General features: G+C 45.0%; 1 protein-coding gene across 1 annotated transcript in view; it reads left to right on the top strand.

Moving 5' to 3' along the window:
- The first annotated feature begins 2,903 nt into the window (after positions 1 to 2,903).
- CETN3 (centrin 3) overlaps positions 2,904 to 18,362 on the top strand; it is a 28,754-nt gene continuing 13,295 nt past the window's right edge. The window contains exons 1-2 of the mRNA XM_082269858.1: positions 2,904 to 3,035; positions 6,760 to 6,874. Coding sequence (XP_082125984.1) covers positions 2,922 to 3,035; positions 6,760 to 6,874 — 229 coding nt within the window. The 5' untranslated portion in view covers positions 2,904 to 2,921. The remainder of the gene's footprint in view (positions 3,036 to 6,759; positions 6,875 to 18,362) is intronic.

Genomic DNA, 18,362 nt, shown 5'->3' with positions numbered 1-18,362 from the left:
CAAAGTGTCTAGCACCACTAAGGACACCCCCACTGCACAGGTAACACCACCAGATTGTTATCTACTTCTTGAGCAGAGCAAGCTGGGACCACTGTTGAGCATATCTTTTGGGCGGTGATATGGTCAAACTTCTCTACCTTTTTAAAAAAAGACAATAGTGGTGAACTAAGCTGGGAACCACCTTTTATAAAGTCCATACTTTTGTGCTTCCCGCTATAGGGTGGGGTCTTCATCTCCTCTTTTGTGCTGTCCTGGAAGTCTCCTGGAAACAGAGTTCTAGTTAAGGCATCATCAGAAAGAGCGAACACCGAGCCCAACACATATTGGGGTGTATGAAATAATTATTATTGCAATAAACAAAATATGCTTTTCTGAGCCATGCTGATGAAATGACAGCATATAATGGACCCCTTAAGGTTAGGAAATGCTGAAAACTCAAATTCTGAGAATAATACCTAAATTGTACTATTTTTGAGTATACACTCTGGTCATAATTGAAAACGAAACCTCCACATGAAGGGAGAATTGCTTTATGCTTCAGTTTTTCAGCCAAGCGTTTCTGTAAGCCCCCCCATCCACCTCAATCCCCTTTGCTGTAATCTGCTTATCTGAGAAGAACCAAATCTTCAAATTTACCATGCTTCACTGGTAGCTAGGCCAATCTGCATACCCATACAAGCTCCTTATATATCCAAAGGCTGTATAAACATGTAGAAAAGAAACGCATGACGGAGCACACTGAGTTGCGCAGATAAAAACTCATCTTAATAACTAAAAATGATAAAAGGGGCTTGATTAGGGAATATCAACAGTTCTATCCTCTCCAATGGAATGCCTTGTTACACAAGCAGCTGCTGAAAACACCCTCTGGCTTGGTAGGCAGCAGAAGGAAAGATGTGAGCAAGGATGGCGACTTCTGAAGTGGACACTGCAGGAACCATGGAGCAAGTACTAAAATGTTCCCAATAGCTGATATAAAGATAAATACCAATACCATGCCAGTAAACAAGGTAGGTGCTAGGTAAAAGCTTAGTGGGGCCTTGGCTGCCTAACAGCAGGGCCATGATTTTCAGCTGGGCTGTCATGTCTCCCAGTTGTGGCTGATGAGAGGGGAGTCTCCTCACTGGCTCCATGAGAGGATTCTCATTGGGCAGTGGAGGAAACAAAATAAGTGGTTCATTCAGGCTTGTATCTACCCCAGAAGGCAGATTCTGCCACAGGGGATTCTGGGAGTGGGTATAAGCTTGAGGGGAACGCATGACGCAGCATTTTTGGCAGGAAGCCGAGTCCCAGGAGGGAGGGTACGGCTGTCTCTCCTCCTATCAGAAAGATCGGATGTCTCGGGGGGCTTCCTGAGAGTCCAGAGAGAGAGCTGAGCTGAGCTGCAGAGAGGATCCGGTGTGCTGAGGACCAGTGGAGATAGAGGGGTTCAGTTCCAGGAAAGCATGCCAAGTTTGTGAGTACTGTGAATTGACCCTGAGGGTCTGCCTGAAGTATAGAGGGGACCACTCCGGTGAAGGTCTCAGGGATCCAGGAGCCAGCTAGTGTCAAGGGGGTGCCTAGTGAGAGGACCCTGAAGTATTAGAGGGGGTGCCTAGTGAGAGAACCCTGAAGTGTAAAGGGGGCGCCAGCGGTTGGGCCCTGAAGAGTTAAGTGTACAGTGTGCAGTGTTACGGTAAGAGTTGCAACAGCACAGTTACCTCAGTCAGTGAAGGGCCAGAGGGAGGTGTTCACCGGACTTTTGAGCTAAACGGAGCATCAGGAGTCAAATGTCATACAGTCCTGGGTCTTCTGAGTTAATCTGAGGATTAAAGTCGAAGTTTCAGCAAAGTTCAGCAGAACAGTATCTTCAAACGCCAGGGAGCATTGGCCGGCATTCAGCTGGCGCCAAGACAGCGCTAACGGCATTTTTCTGTACAGTGTCCCAGTTGAACCTGGTTGAGCCAGAGGAGTATCCCACTCATTCCCTTCTCCCATTCCCATTACAAAATAAACAAAACAAACCAAAGATGCCGGAATGGTCATTGTCTCAGTTCTCACACTTGGGTTTTCAACTTAAATGTGTTGGAAGAGTTACCGGTAACAATGGCAGACCCATATCAGGCCCAATGCCTGGAAATATTGATAGATAGATAGATAGATATATATATATATATATATCTCTATCTATCTATGTATATGTGTGTGTAATGACTGAGTTTGACCATTAGATGTCACCAGATTTCAATAAGTGGTACTAAAACATAGCTGAGAATGGAGATAAAGTAATTAAAAGAAATAAAATTGAACAGCTAAACAAAATTTAAATAGCTTTGTGAATGTGCAAGTTTCAAGGTTCTTATTGAGACAGTGGAGAGACAAGTTATTCATATTGAAGATCCAGAATATTTAATTTGCACACTGCCTTCACTCTGATAAATTACTGCTCGATTGTTATTTTTTTTTACTAGCAATGTTCACAGTCCCCCCCCCCCACCCCACCGCTCTCTCCCATTGAGCCGCTGTGCTACTTAACATTAAGGGCTCTTTCACACAGGTGGACCATTCAGATCTGCCTGTCCATTTTTTTGGCGGATCTGAACGGTCCCCCCATGCATCACTATGGGGCATCGGATGTCAGCGGAGACATGTCCGCTGACATCCGATGCGATCCGTCAAATCTGGACGGATGGAAACCCTATTTTCCATCCGTCCAGCGGATGGGATCGGATGAGAATAGGTATGTTTATGCTCACTCCCCGCATGCTTCATTGTATTACCTACTTCTTCTGGAACTGCAGACTTTCTACTAATTTTCTCAAAAAAAAAAAAAAAACATTTCTTGGATATAAAAATAAAATTGTGCTTGATAGATGTGAACCCTATTTAAAATTTTAGATTTTTTTTTTTTTTTTTGTAGAACGGATTTGGCAGTTGACAAAATGAAAAAGAAGAAAAAAAGAGAACTAACAGAAGAACAGAAGCAAGAGATTAAAGATGCATTTGACCTGTTTGATACAGACAAAGACAAAGCAATAGATTATCATGAATTAAAGGTAAGGTATTAAAACAATAGGTACATTTTAATGTTCAAGCCAAACCCCTGTGGTAATCCCATTCCCAAAGTCCTATTCAATTGGGGTGGTCCACAACATAATTTATATATATATATATATATATATATATATATATATATATATATATAATATAATATATATATATATATAATATACACACACACATACACTGGAGATGGAAATTAAAGAACAATTTATGAACACTTGTTTTCAGATTTGATGTAATCTTCTTCATTTCTCAGCATTTGATGGAATTTTTGTTGTGGCTATACCATGCTAATAGAACAGTGTTTTATAAATAATCAAAGCACTTCCACCAAAAAAAAATGTTTTTTTGTAGAAAACACAATGATCAAAATTAGAGAACAGCAATGACTGTAGCACGGAGAAAGATTACAACTAAAATTTCTGAAGGTTACAGCAATAAACAATTAGTAGGAAGTGAGGGTGCCTTTGCTTTGAATAACTTCAGCACATCTGCCGCCACAGGGCGTCACTAGTCTCTCACACTGCTCTGGAGTGATTATGTTCCCCTTTTCTTTCCTTCTCTTCCCTAGTTGGGTGACTGTAATGGGTTTCTTGGCCATAACTTTATCGCCGAGGATTTTCCAGAGGTTTCCTATTGGGTTTAGATCAGGACTCTGGACTGGCCATTTCATTATTTTAATGTTTTAGGTTCAAGGACCTGCTTTACCCGTTTTGCTGTCTGACAGGGGGCATTGTTGTGCATGAAAATTGCTGGCTAATTGGGTGATGAACGCAGGGAAGGAACCACATGTTGTTGAAGAAGGTTTGGTTAAACATTTGCATTTTTTTCTGCCATGTAGCTGTATAAGAGGCCCAATTCCTGCAGTTTAGACATTAATGGCTGTGTGGTGAGTTATTTTGAGGGGACAGAAAATTACACTGTTATACAAGCTGTACACTCACTACTTTACATTGTAGCAAAGTGTCATTTATTCAGTGTTGTTACATGAAAAGATATAATAAAATATTTACAAAAATGTGAGGGGTGTACTTACTTTTGTGAGATAGTGTGTGTGTGTGTGTGTGTGTGCGTGTGTGCGTGTGTGTGTTTGTAAAACCAAAACCCTCTTTCTTTTGGATATAGTAGAAAAGAAGTGTTAACATTCCTATGAGGAAATGTTTTGCATTCTCATCCTGGCCCTGTGCCTACAGTGTGCTATTCTGTCCCCTCATTCCATTTCCTTTCTGTCTGACATCTGCAACGAGAGTGTAGGGGTATTTTGTCACCCTGTAGTACAGGATGCGCTATACGAGAACTGGGCAAGGCCTGAAAAAATGTATACAATTCCTGTAGTTGCCTAGCAATTCAAAATGCAGAAAGCATCATCAACCTCTTTTCGGCAGGATTTAATTTATTTTACAGCTCGAACCTGCAGTAATTACAGGGGACTTCTCGGCTCCCCTGTCACACCACCTTTGCAGCTCCCACACAGCCAAGTTTCCAAAGCCATGACCAGTAGAGGAGTAGTAGTCTGGCACTTTTCTTTGCCTCCCTCCTCCAGCTCTTTTTGCCCACGCTGATTAGATGTGCTGCTGTGTTTTATTTTTTTTAGCACTGCACGTATGGAGATACATTGCTCCTGTATTACCGGTCAGTGACAGGGAAGGTTTTTACTGCCCATTTACAGCACATAAAGCTGCCTGCAAAGCCATGGCTCATAGGAGTTGTGTGTGGATGGCTGTATGGGTGGTTCCAGAATCTTCTCCTTCCTCACCCCTTGGTCACTGACTTTTTGAATGGGCGTCTCAGCTGTTGGAACTAGGGATGCACCGAAATGAAAATTCTGGGCCGAACCCGAAAATGCAGGATGCCCTTGGCCGAAAACCGAAAATGAAAATGTTTTCCCCCAAATGATTTTAAAATAGATAGAACAGGAGCATACACCAGAAACGGGCAGCGACGTACACCTGTAGCTGCCACCCTGTCGCAGTATATGTACTGTGACGGGTTGGCAAGTGGTTAATTTAATTACCAATGGTATTTGTATTATGCAGCATGAGGGGGTTAATGTATTGCCACTGCTGGTCACTGATGCATTAGTGACCGACCAGTGGCAGTTAATTAACCCCTTTTGTGCTGCATTAATTAACACTGGTTGCACTGATACTGGTTGCACTAATGCAGCACAAAGGGGTTAATTAACTGCCACTGGTCGGTCACTAATGCATCAGTGACCAGCAGTGGCAATACATTAACCTCCTCATGCTGCATAATACTAATACCATTGGTAAGCTCGCCTCAGCTCCCCCCCCCCCCCTGCTTCAGCGCCCCTGCTTCAGCGTCCCCCCCCCCCCCCTGCCTCAGCGTCCCTCCCCATCCTACGGATGCAATTTCCTTACTCTCAGCTCCTCCTGTGTCCTTCCTTTCAAAAGACCCGCCTCCCTGTGATGTCACTACTGCTACAATGTGCATGAATGAACTAACACGGCGGGCGGGCGAGCGGACGCTAATAGCTATAACTATGTGAGCGCTTCACTTCCCTGTCAGAGGAGATACCCGCCTGATAGGGAAGTGAAGCGCTCACTTAGTTACAGCTATTAGCGGCCGCTCGCCCGCCCGGTGTGTTAGTTCATTCATGCACATCGTAGTAGTAGTGACATCACCGGGAGGCGGGCCGCCGGCCAGAGGCGGGCCTTTTGAAACCTGCACTGCGCCCGCAGCGGCCATCTTTAATATTGGCATCTTTAACCCATTTTCGGCCGACATGGAATAAGCCCATTTTCGGCCAAAAATTTTGGTTGCCGAAATTTCGGTGCACCACTAATTGGAACACTGATATGTGTAGGTTTATTCTGGCTCGTGACTCTCTAAGGACTCTTAACTTGATGGGTTTCTTTTACAATTGTGGACATCTATAGAAAACTGTGTAGAGCGCTCCAGTTGAAGGTGAATTGTCAAGCCAATCTTGAAGCTGACCAAAAATAGAATAGATTTGCAGACCATTATAAGGATCTAGAGGTACATATGACCGCTGTTAAGTGGAGTTCCGGCCACTAAAACATTTTTTAGATAAAAATCCCCCCCTAATCCTAAGCTAACGCCAATTACACTAACACTAACCCCACATTGCAGTACAGGACAGTAATTGAGTTTAGATAAAATCTTACCTTTAAAATTGATTGCAGAGCGCCATCTCCGGTGTGGGCGTCTGAAGCCGCTGTGTCCCCCGCTGTGTCCCTCTTCCTGGTTTCTGGCTCCCAGAATGCCGATCGCAATGTCATGCATGCGCTGTAGATTGCGATCGGCAATTGGAGTGGCGGCCGGCCATTCCCATTGCATCCTGGGATTGATGACTCGCATCTCCCTGGACGCAATGCGAAACTGGAAGTGACTTCTGGGGCCACGGCCGTAGAAGGAGGAAGTCGGACAGAGATGCCCCTAAAAAAAGGTAAGTGACCCCCCCCCCCCCCCCAAAAAAAAAATTTCCAATTCTTTTCCCCACAGGAATCCGGAAAGAAGAAAAAGAGGGTGGAACTCCGCTTTAACTCAAATTCATAAAATCTTTCTTTTTTTCTTTAGATTAACTTTTGTAGATTTAAATGCATAGTTCATCTAGAACATTTTATAAAATTACATTCTGAATGTAGCGGTGTTTATCTGGTTGATTTTACTTCTAGACAAACATGTTTAAAGTCTTAATCAACAGATGGTTTTAAGGACTTCTAATATTGGCAGGTGGCAATGCGAGCTTTGGGGTTTGATGTGAAGAAAGCAGATGTTCTAAAAATCCTCAAGGATTACGACGGTGAAGCAACAGGGAAAATTACTTTTGATGACTTTAATGAAGTTGGTAAGTTTGGTTTTACCTTCTGATTTATTTAAGCAAATGTTGTTTTTGTTTTTTTCTTTTTACAGTGAATAAATGGCTTCTTCAGTTAATTTACTGCTATACAATTTAAAGCAGAATTCCAGTCAGACAGCTAATACACAGAAATAAGTATATGAAAGCTGTTTTCACTTTGCCAAAAGGATTTGTATATTTGTCTATCCTGCCCTGGGATTTACACAGCATAGTTCTGCCTTTTTAGAGAAGGGGACCTGACGTCGCTAGCCTGTGAGGGTCTAGGGAGCCAGCGCGCGTCCCCAGAGGCGCGGTCACGGACCCCCCCCCCCCCCCCGCGCGCTGATGTAAACAAGCCGTCTGTCATTCTCCCCTGTGTAGAAACAATGATCATACGGTTCTACTATGTAGGACCGTTGATCACTGTTCCTACACCTCAAGCCACAGCCAATCACAGTTAGAATCACGCCCCTAGGGACACACATAACCCCTCCCTCTCAAAAAAGTTAACCCCTTCACTGCCAGTGTAATTTTACAGTAACAGTGCATATGCATAGCACTGATTACTGTAGAAATGTCACTGGTAACCCCAAAAGTGTCAAAAATGTCAGTCAAGGGTCCGATCTGTCCGCCGCAAAGGCGCAGTACCGCAAAAAAAATTGCAGATCATTACGCGTTAAAAAAAACAACAAAAATGACAAAAATCTTTCCCTTAGTTAGTAAACGCGATAACTTTTGCGCAAACCAATCAAAATACGCTTTTTGCGATTTTTTTTTTTTTTTTTTTTTTTTTTTTTTTTACCAAACATATGTAGCATAAAACAAACTGGCCGAAAATGTTAAAAAAATTTTGATATTTACATTTTTTTTGGGGAATTTCATATAAAAAAATGTGAAAAATATTGTTATTTTTGCGAAATTGACGCTCTTTTTTTGTTTATAGCGCATGATAAAAAAAAATCGCACAGGTGATCAAATACCACCAAAAGAAAGCTCTGTTTGTGGGAAAAAAAAGGACGTCAAATTCGTTTAGGTACAGCGTCGCACGACCGTGCAATTGTACGTTAAAGTCACGCAGTGCTGAATCGCAAAATAGGCCCTGGTCAGGAAGGGGGTAAAATCTTCCGGGGCTTAAGTGGTTAACAATTCTCTCCCTCTCTTCTCCCTGTCGCCAGCATTACAACTGTGGGCACCTGACTGTGACAGCTTGCGTCTTCACAGCTGGGTGCGCACTGCGCATTCTCAATTAGCGCTGCGCCTCTTAAATGTTCAGGCAAACTTCTGGGACCTGTGACATGTCCCAGAATATTGCAGGGAAGGAGGGGGAGAGGAGAACTTCTGCTCGGTTCGCCTAGGTGGTTCGAGTGGAAGTGGGAGAAGGTACCTGTCAAAACTAGGTACCCGCTCCCCCCCCTGAAAAGGAGTGCTTAAAGCAGGACTTCCTCTTTTGGGTGGAGCTCCCCTTTAACCACTTACCTAGTATGTGATCCAGTATTTCTGGGTAGGGGGGGGGTGTGCATTGCACCGGTGCACCAGCTGTGCTGTGATTAGTGAGGAGGAAGACACGACAGAGCTCTGTCGATGTAAACAATGCACATCTCTGTCCTGTCAGCGGGATTTGTTGGTTATTGTTTCACTGCAAAGCAGGGAATAAAAACCTCCACATCCCTTAGTAAAGTGATGCACAGTAAACACACCAAGCACTGTTAGGCACACATTTAACCCTTTGATCACCCTAGATGTTAACCCTTTCCCAGCCAGTGTCATTGGTACAGTGACAGTGCATATTTTTTATCACTGATCACTGTATTAGTGTCACTGGTTCCCCCAAAGTGACAGTGTCAGACTGGCTGACATAGTTTCACAGTCTCACTATAAGTCGCTGATCGCCGCCATTACTAGTATAAAAAGTTTAAAAAAAATAAAAATTCCAGTATATATACTATAGTTTTTAGAAGCTATAACTTTCGCGTAAACCAATCAATATTCACTTATTGGGATTTTTTTTTTTACCAAAAATATGTAACAATGCATACTTGCATAAATTTATGAAGAAATTAGATTTTTTTTACATTTTTTTTTTTCTATTGAATATATTGTAATTATAGTAGAAAAGAAGAAAAAAAATTTGTTTATACCGCAAAAAAATAAAAAACCCATTGGTGATCCCACCAAATGAAATCTTTTTGTGCGGGAAAAAAAATTATATCAATTCCATTTGGATACAGTGTTGTATGACCGCGCAATTACCAGTTAAAGTAACGCATTAGCAACAAATGTCCTGGTCATGAAGGGGTTTAAATCTTCCAGATGGCAAGTGGTAAGGATGTATTAATGAATATAGTGCAGCATTGATTTAAGTTTTTTTTTTTTTTTAATTTTTCTGGAGTTCAGCTTTAGGCTACGTTCACATGTAGGCGTTTTGGGGCGTTTTTCAGCTCTAAGGATCAGCTCAAAAAACGCCCAACAAGACAAATCCTATTAATTTCTATGGCCCCTGTTCACATCTGAGCGCTCCGACGCCTTGAGCAAAACGCCTGATGCTCCAAAAAGTACACAAGCTTCTTTTTGGGCAGATTACAAGTGTTTTTGTTAGATGTCAATGCCTTCCTCCAAACACCTGCAAAAAACGCCTATAAAATAGCAACGCCTAGATGTGAACGTAGGCTAAGAGGGAAGTCCACCTTAGAAAAAAAAAAAAAAAATAAGAATTGGACATCCTGTATATTTGCAGGAAAATAATAAATCAGCCTGCAAAGCTTCACAACTGCTATGAAAAGGCTCCTGCAGACTGCTCTTTTAGCCCCCTGACCGTATGGAGTTGTAACATGATGCAAAAAGTGCAGTTAGCCTTTAACCCTTTCGCTGCCTGAACAGTTTTTGCATTTGTTTTGTTTTTTTTTTTGTTTACAATAATTAGTGCCCATTCACACTACCGCGACTTGTCAGGCGACTGATCAGCCTGACAAGTCGCGGTCTATGCAGTGCTATGGGAACCGTTCTAATAGGAGCGACTCAAGTCGCTCCAACTTAGAAAATAGTTCCTGTACTACTTCGGGGCGACATCGGAGCGACTTGCATTGACATTCATTATATGAAGTCCGTGCACGTCGCGCCGAAGTCGCGGTGCACGCTACTTCACAGGTCGCCCCCGAAGTCGTGCCGTGGTAGTGTGAACCGGCACTAAGAGCCGGTTCACACTACTCCGACTTGTCAGGCGGCTTGGTCGTCTGACAAGTAGCGCTCCATGCTGTGCAATGGAACCATTCTAATCAGAGCGACTCAAGTCGCTCCAACTTAGAAAAAGGTTCCTGCACTATTTTTGGGCGAAGTCGGAGCGACTTGCATTTACTTCTATTATGAGAAGTCGTTTGCAAGCCGCGATGAAGTTGTGCTGCACGGGCGACTTCAAAGTCGCCCCAAAGTCAGGGCGACTTTGAGTCGGAGTAGTGTGAACCGGCTCTAAAACATTATATACAGTGGGTGAAGAAAAGAATCATCCAGCACACAGTAAAAACTTGCATGGCCTAGTTAGAGCCCAGACTTAAACCCCATTGAAAATGGGTTTAATGACTTGAAGACTGTAGTCCACAAATGGTCACCGTCATATTGCTATTTTTGCAAAATTTACGCTCTTTTTTTGTTTATAGCGCGTGATCAAAAAATCGCACAGGTGATCAAATACCGCCAAAAGAAAGCTCTGTTTGTGGGAAAAAAAGGACGCCAAATTCGTTTAGGTACAGCGTCGCACGACCGCGCAATTGTCCGTTAAAGTCACGCAGTGCCGAATCGCAAAATACCCCCTGGTCGTTTAGCAGCCAAATCCTCCGGGGCTTAAGTGGTTAACTGGGCTTGAGCAGTTCTGCTAAGAGTGAGCAAATATATATAGTAGAGGTATATCTCAACAGACTGAAGGCTGTAATTAAAGCAAACAATGGTTCAACAAAATACTGACACAAGGGGGTGATCCTTTTTCTGTTTTTAATTTTTTTTTAATCTTTTTATGACATGTTGGTGGTAATCCTTCAGTTGGATGTTATACAGCTGGATAAAACAAAAAAATGTATCTGCCCTCATTTCGGGCTACAAAGCAACAAAATGTGTTTATTTTAAAGGGGGTGATTCTTTTCTATACCCACTGTATTTTCTAAAAGGAGACACTTTAGTGACTAAAATAGTGGTATTTTTTTTATGTCAAACCATATTAAAGCCGCAGTTTAGGAAACAAAATTTCAGTAAAAAAATACTCTTAAGGCTAGGATCACACGTCTGGCTGTGGTTTGGAGTCCATTTTTAAAAGGAGTCTGGTGCAGTTTTGTTCACAGGTTCAGGTGCAATTCAGGTGCATATTGAATTTGCACCTGAACCAGACCTAAAGTCGCACAGAGCTCTTTTTAACAAGCCGTCCCGGACATGTGAACTGGCTCCATTACAAGCCAGTCTGGTTCACATGTTATGCCAATCTCATGCAGTTCAAAACGCATCCAATTCACATATATGTGAACCGAGCCTAAAATTATTTGTGTTCCCACATTCTGGCACGTGAGCCATTTGCGGCCATCTGGGGGGGGATCCCTGCAGGGTTGTGGGGGTAGTACTGTGGCTATAGTGTCTGTTCTGCAAATGGGGTATACTAGCAGAAAGACACATATATGAGGACCGGTGGTATCCCCAACCTTGAGGATTAATATAAGTGAAGATTTGTAAGACTGCAGTGCATGGTACCATATCCTTGAGGGGAGCCACGTGTTGTCCAACCATGTTAGATATTTTTGTTTTTGTAATATGTGGAAAACTTTTCAAAAGATCAATAAATTGTTACATTTTATGATGCCTTTAAATGGTGCCTTTTAAAGTCTATTATTTTTTTTTTCCAAGTAAATTCTCATATTGACTTAGGACGTGGCACTTTAAATACTGAAATGCCCAATGGCCACCAAGGGCACTTCATTCATTTCATTTGAACAGACTTGGCAGTTGTAGGAGTTAGGGATCGACCGATAATCAGTGGGGCCAATTATCAGAGGCTGATATTCACTTTTTTTAAGTATCCGTATCGGTCACAAAACTTGTCGATACGACTGATTTTGTGTGCGGAGCACACGTCATTGCATACGTTGCGCCATGTAACTCCGCACACTAGGCCTGCACGTTCTGGCTTCTTAGGCCACCTCCCTCGCCTTAGACAGTGCACGCCACGGAGGACACGCCAGCCACAGCAGGGTGCCAGCCAGCCACCCACCCACAACAGGGTGCCAGCCAGCCACCCACAGCCCAGTGCAAGCCAGCCACAGCAGCCCGGTGCCAGCCACCCACAGCCCAGTGCCAGACGGCCACCCACAGCAGGGTGCCAGCCAGCCGGCCACCCACAGCAGGGTACCAGCCACCCACAGCAGCAGGGTGCCAGCCAGCCCCCCACAACAGGGTGCCAGCCAGCCACCCAAAGCAGCCTGGTGCCAGCCAGGCAGCCACTCACAGCCCAGTGCCAGCCAGGCAGCCACCCACAGCCCCTGTGCCAGCCAGCCACCCACAGCATCAGGGTGCCAGCCAGCTACCCACAACAGGGTGCCAGCCAGCTACCCACAGCAGAGTGCCATTCAGCCACCCATAGCCCCTGTGCCAGCCAGTCACCCACCCACCCACAGTAGAGCGCCAGTCACCCTCAGCAGGATGCCAGTAAGCCATTTTTTTTAACTTTATTTAGTATAAACTCTTTCAAATTGCAATAGAAATGGATGCAGATAGAAAAAGTAAAAGTGTGGTCTGGGACTGTTTCTTGTCTCAACCATCCCCAGGAAAATCAGCAGTATGCAACGCATGCACAAACAATGTAGGCTTGGGATCAGCAACTGCAAAAACCAAAAATACGTCAAGTCTTTGGGCCCATCTAAGAATTCTTCATGTTGAATTATATAATGCAGCACAGGAAAAACAAACTGAATCACTAAGTAAAATACCTCCACCATCCCAGACAACAATAACAGTTATGTTTCAGAAAAAAAACAGGTGGCTAAATTCGGATGGAAGATCCCAACTGCTGGACAGAGTAATCACAGAGCTGGTCACTGATAACCAGCCATTTACAATGGTGTCTGACTGTATTTAAGCGATTGATGTCCATAGCTGAGCCAAGGAACACACTAAAGAGTGAAAAGTATTATCGAACCGAAATGCTGGGAAAGGTTCACCAAAAGGTAGCTGAGAAAGTAAAGACTATGCTGCAACCAGAGAATGCTGGCAACTCACTCTCATTCATGACTGCTGGTCAGGACAAGCAGAGTCCCTAATGAGTCTTACATGCCACTTCATTGACAGCAGATGGACAAAAAGGCAATTAGTGTTGAATACAAAGGTTATGCAAGGATCCCACACTGGGGAGTATATTAGGGAAATGTTTCTAGGCATGCTTGAAGACTGGGGAATAAACAAAGACCGAGTGATGCTTGTGCTTCGAGACAGTGGAGCAAACATGGTGAAAGGAATGAGGCTTGCTGAAGTGTCAGACCTCAGTCGCATGGTATACACCCTGCAACTTGTGGTAAATGATGGTCTGTCAAACCAGAGAGCTTTGATTGATATAATTGGCATGCTGAAGAGGTGCACAGGCCATTTCCACCATTCAATCCTTGCCAAGCAGCGACTGAGGAGCATTCAGGAAGACCTTGGCCTACCCAAAAACAACTTGATTCAGGCTGTTCCAGCACAATGGAATTCAACACTTCACATGCTGAAAAGAATGCTGAACAGAAGCAAGCTCTTACCATCTATTCAGGTGAATATGGAGGATATTCTTGTCCTACTGCTAACAGGCTAAATGTCATTAAGACCCTTCTTCCCATAGAAGATGTGACACTAGAGGTGAGTCATTACGACTCCTCTGTGTCAGAAGTCATCCCATGTGTGAGAGTGCTGAAGATGCTTCTTAAAGAGAATGAAGGACCCAACACACGTGGCATTAAAACATGTAGGCAGGTCATGAGGGACAGCCTCACCAAACGTTTTGAGAAGCATGAAGAGAATAATGTTGTGCTGGCACGTCTTTTGGATCCTTGATACAAGAATCACGCTTTCTCTTCTTATGATGGCTAACAAGAGATATTCAACAGGAGGTGCAGGAGGTTTCTACCAAAATGTCAAGTCAGGAAGAGCATGTTTCTAATCTGGAAGAGCAGGATGCTGCAAAGACAGACAAATGTCCAAAAAGACAACGGACAGAAGAGAATCTTCTTCATCGTGGTCGAATTGAAGCCATGTTCAATGTTTTTTTGGGGCCTCATGTGGAGGATTCTTCTCAATCTGCAATAATCAGCTTGGATGAAGAATGTCATCTCTATTTGGAGGAACCAGTAATTGACCGAAGGTGGTGATCCACTTCAGTGGTGGAAAGAAAATGAGGCACGCTACAAAAGACTCCTTGCCTCTCATGCTAGACGACCTCTCTGCTCCTCCTTCTTCTGTACCAAGTGAGCATGTTTTTAGTGAAGTGGCAGCAATATATGAAAAAACAGAAGCTATTTAACAAGTGAACATGCTGAAATGTTATGCTTTCTGCACTATAATAATGTTCTATTTAACTGGGAGTTTTGAAAAGTCTAGTGTCCACTGTCTAGCTTTTGCACTGCAGTAGTGATTTAAATTTTAATCATTGCAATGCGTGCACTACTGCAGCAGTTTATGCCATTTTTATATGTTTTTGGGAGCCTTTAGTTAGTTATTTTTCAAGCACTTTATTTTTCACAGTTGTCTACTTCTAGGCCTCGTTCGTTCAGTCACACCAATAAATAGACAGAGATGTCAGTTTTGCTGCACATATTCTGCAAGTGCACAAACAAAACAATGGTTCTTCTTCTTTCTGTGCAGGAATGTGCAACGTGTCGTCACCGTGTTGTGTATACAGTTTTCGGCACAGGGAAAAAAGATTTATCTTTCGTTCATTGACGGACACCGCTCCTGATTCTTCTTTAACCATTGGGTCATACTGCCCCCTACAGGAGTAGGACACTAGGTAGGAAAAAGCTTGACTACGCCTATTGGCAGTCCCAGGGGCTATACACCCTTTCTCAGCTATAGGCACTCTTTTTTTTTTTTTTTTTTCTGCCTAGTCAGGAGTAAGGACCTAGTTCCTTACTGGGATTTGTGGTCCTGGCGATTTTTTTTTATTTAAATACATTTTTCTCCTGTTTTTTTTTTTTTTTTTTTTTTATTTTGTTCCTGTGAGAATCTACAATCAATTGCCGGACTGGGCGACGGACTGGATAATCTAAATCCAGAGGCCCCCCCCCCCCCCAGTCTTACCAGTGAACGTGTGCAGACCGCAGCTCCACTCTAGGTTGGCTGTGACATATCCCCACTGGATGGCCTCGGCCTGAGTCGCAGGGTTTCTCCTGGCCGACAGCGAACACATTACAATGGAGCGGTGGCCTGTCCAGAGCAGTGCCTACCCTGTTCCTGGTATTTTAAATAGCTGTCCCCCCTCTACTCCTGGAGGGTTTTGGGGTGGACATGGCCCCTCCCTGGTACGATGGGACCCCCGGGTTCCCCTCCTTCCCCCCAGCCCCTCTAAAATTTTGGTGGTCACTGTGGGTCTTTCAGCCGCGGCTTGCGGTCTGCTTGGCTAGGCCATGTTTTCAGCTTGGTGCCTCCCTTGGAAGGGGGTGGAGCCGTGAGGGGTGCTTTATTTTTAATGACAGCCTTGCCGCCATTATTGTGTGAAGCACTTGCCCTTTTTAGCACTACGGACCATCAGGGTACCCTGCCTGCGTGTCCGCATCGCAGTGGGCGGCCCCCTTGTTTCTTTTCTACGGGGTCCAGTAAGTGGTCCATTCTTGGGCCCTTGGTCATTGTCCCCTTTGCGGATGGCAGTTGGCGGCGTCCCCTGATTGTTTTCCCGGGTGAGCTTAGTATATAGTGACCCTACTGGGTCTGCGTCCTGAATGCTCAGATAGTGAGAATGATTCCTCTGCTCCTCTAGCCACGCATGAAAAGGCGCTGGTGGATGCACTGTTTGTGTCAGTGCGTGACTTTAAAAATGGAGGCTGCGGCTGATGCTGCGTCGGAGGCACCAGTCCTTTTTGGCACCCACAGACCCTCCAAAGCGGCGAGGGTGTTCCCTTTTCCAGTTACTTTGACAACATTATCACAAAACAGTGGGGTTGTCCAAAACGCAGTGGTTCGTAAGCACTTTTTACTTGCGGTGTCCTTATGAAGATTAACTGCGTTTTTAAAGGTGGACGGTCCCACCTGTAGTAGAATCGCTGGTTTCCAGGTTAAATAAAGCTACCTTCATTCCGGTTGAGGCGTCCCCGGCCTTCAAATATCTAGCTGATAGGAGGGCAGAGACTCGGGCCCATCATATGTTCGCTGTGGCTGGTTCGGCACTTTGGCCGGTATTTACTATTGCCCTGGTGACGCAATCTCTGACCTGAGTGGGCTAATCTTTTACGCCGGGACCTGGAGGGGAAACTGCTTCCCCCTCATCTTTGTGGAGCTGGGGGACCATTTGGTCCAGGGGTACAGTTTATCTATGATGCCTCTTGGATGCGGCTCCTTTGATTTCTAGGCTGTCTGTACAGCAGTGGTTCTTCGGCATATTATCTGGCTGAAATACTGGTCTGTGGACCTGACTTCTAAGAAGGCCTCATCTGATCTCCCCCTTGTAAGAGATTGCCTGTTTGGAGCTTCCTTGGATGACATTGTTAAGGGTCTCACAGGGGGGGGGGGGTACTCTTCTTCCGCAGGCTACCAAGGGCAATGAGCCCCGTTGTAGACTTGGGCCCATTCTCCTCGGCTCAGAAGAGGTTTTTTCATCTCTCAGGGTCTCAAGACAAGGGATCAAAAATCAGAGCCTCCACCGGAGGTTCCAAGAGGACCCTGTCTGGCAGGCCATGAGCGGGGCTCTTCCAGACCTGTGGACAAGGCTGTTTCTGCATGAAGGGGTGCCCTCACCCGTATCTGGGGTGGGGGGAGGTCTTAGCTGGTTTCCGGATCCTTGGACCTCACTGGTACAGGGCACATGGGTCCACAAAGTTATTCAGTCAGGCTATGAGATCAAGTTTGGTCTTATCCTCCGGAAAGGTTCTTCCCTTCTAACCTGCTCTTGTCCCCAGTTCACTTACGGTTCTCCTTGGGATAGTGCAAGACTTGTGCCTTCAAGGGCCGGTTCCGATTTTGGAACGTTTTCAGGGTTTTTTACTCAAATCTCTTTACAGTTCCTAGGAAGGAAGGCAAGGTATTCTGGACCTCAAGGCGCTAAACTGCTGGTGCGAGTGCAGAACTTCCGTGTGGAGTCCATTCACATGGTAGTGGTGCCGGTCACCAACGCTTCCTCTGTTTTGCCGTGGGCGAGGAGCATTATCGGTTTGTGGTGTGGACCTTTTGGTCTCGCCCCCTGCTCCTCGGGTCTTCACAAAAGTGTTGGCCCTGGTGCTGGCATTGTTTGAGTCAGCGGGGGATCGCGCTACTGGGGTACCTGGACGATCTTCTTCTGCGAGTGGAATCTCAGACTGCTCTGATGGACAACTGGAGATTGCTCTGCGAACTCTAAGGGAGTTTGGTTGGGATCTGAGCCTTCAGGAGTCTGCTTTGGTTCTGTCGATTTAAAAAAATGGACTATCTGGGTCTGACTCTGGACCTCAGCTAGAGTGTTTCTTCCTCTGGAAAAACTCCAGACATTGCAGGAGGCAATTCAGCTTCTGTTGTTCGGCAGATGGTCATCCCTGCGGGCTTTTACGTGGGTGCTGGGCCTGATGGTGTCCACCCTCGAGGCAGTCTGTTTGCACAGTTCCACACAAGATCTCTGCTAAAGAGATTCTGATGAAATGGGGCAAGGATCCATAGTCTCTAGAAGTGGCTTCGTTCTTTGGCATTTCGACAGGAAAAACCCTTTCTCCCTCTGTACTGGACTGTTGTCACCACGGATGTCAGCCTGTCCGGGTGTGGAGGCGACCTTGGCACAGATGTGGTCAGGGAGTCTGGACTCTGTCAGATTCCCCAATCAGCCTTTGTCTGGCTCCTTGGACAATTCGTCTTTAGGGGTGTCCAGTACGAATTAATTTGACACAGTGCCACGGCCGTGGTCTGTCAATCACCTGGCGGCTCGGTAAGTAGCCAGCATTCTAAGGTGGGCTGATCGATTCGTTCCAGCCCTCTCAAATTTCTGTCACAACTCCTGTGCAGGATCAAAGCAGAAGGGATTCTGTCCAAACTGTCCTCGCTGGTCTTGGTACGCTCATCGGGTACAGCTGGTCGCTGATGTTTCTTGGGGGGGGCTTCCTCTCAGGGAGGATCTGCTGTCCCAAGGACCGATCTTCTATCCTGCTTTACAGTCGCTGGCTTTTACGGCTTGGTTGTTGAACGCCAAGTGCTGTAGGATGGAGGTTTGTCTGAGTCGGTGATTCCTACTCTGTTGAAAGCCAGGGAATCTACTTCTAGGAAGATCTACCTTTGTATGTAGAAGAGGTACATTGGGTTGTGTGAGTCTCTTGGGGTTCATCCTCGC

Source organism: Pelophylax lessonae, assembly GCF_965119305.1.
Source record: "Pelophylax lessonae genome assembly, chromosome: 1".
In the NCBI taxonomy this organism is placed as follows: domain Eukaryota; kingdom Metazoa; phylum Chordata; class Amphibia; order Anura; family Ranidae; genus Pelophylax; species Pelophylax lessonae.
Note: the sequence above shows the minus strand (reverse complement) of the source record. Positions and strands in the feature narration are given on the sequence as shown.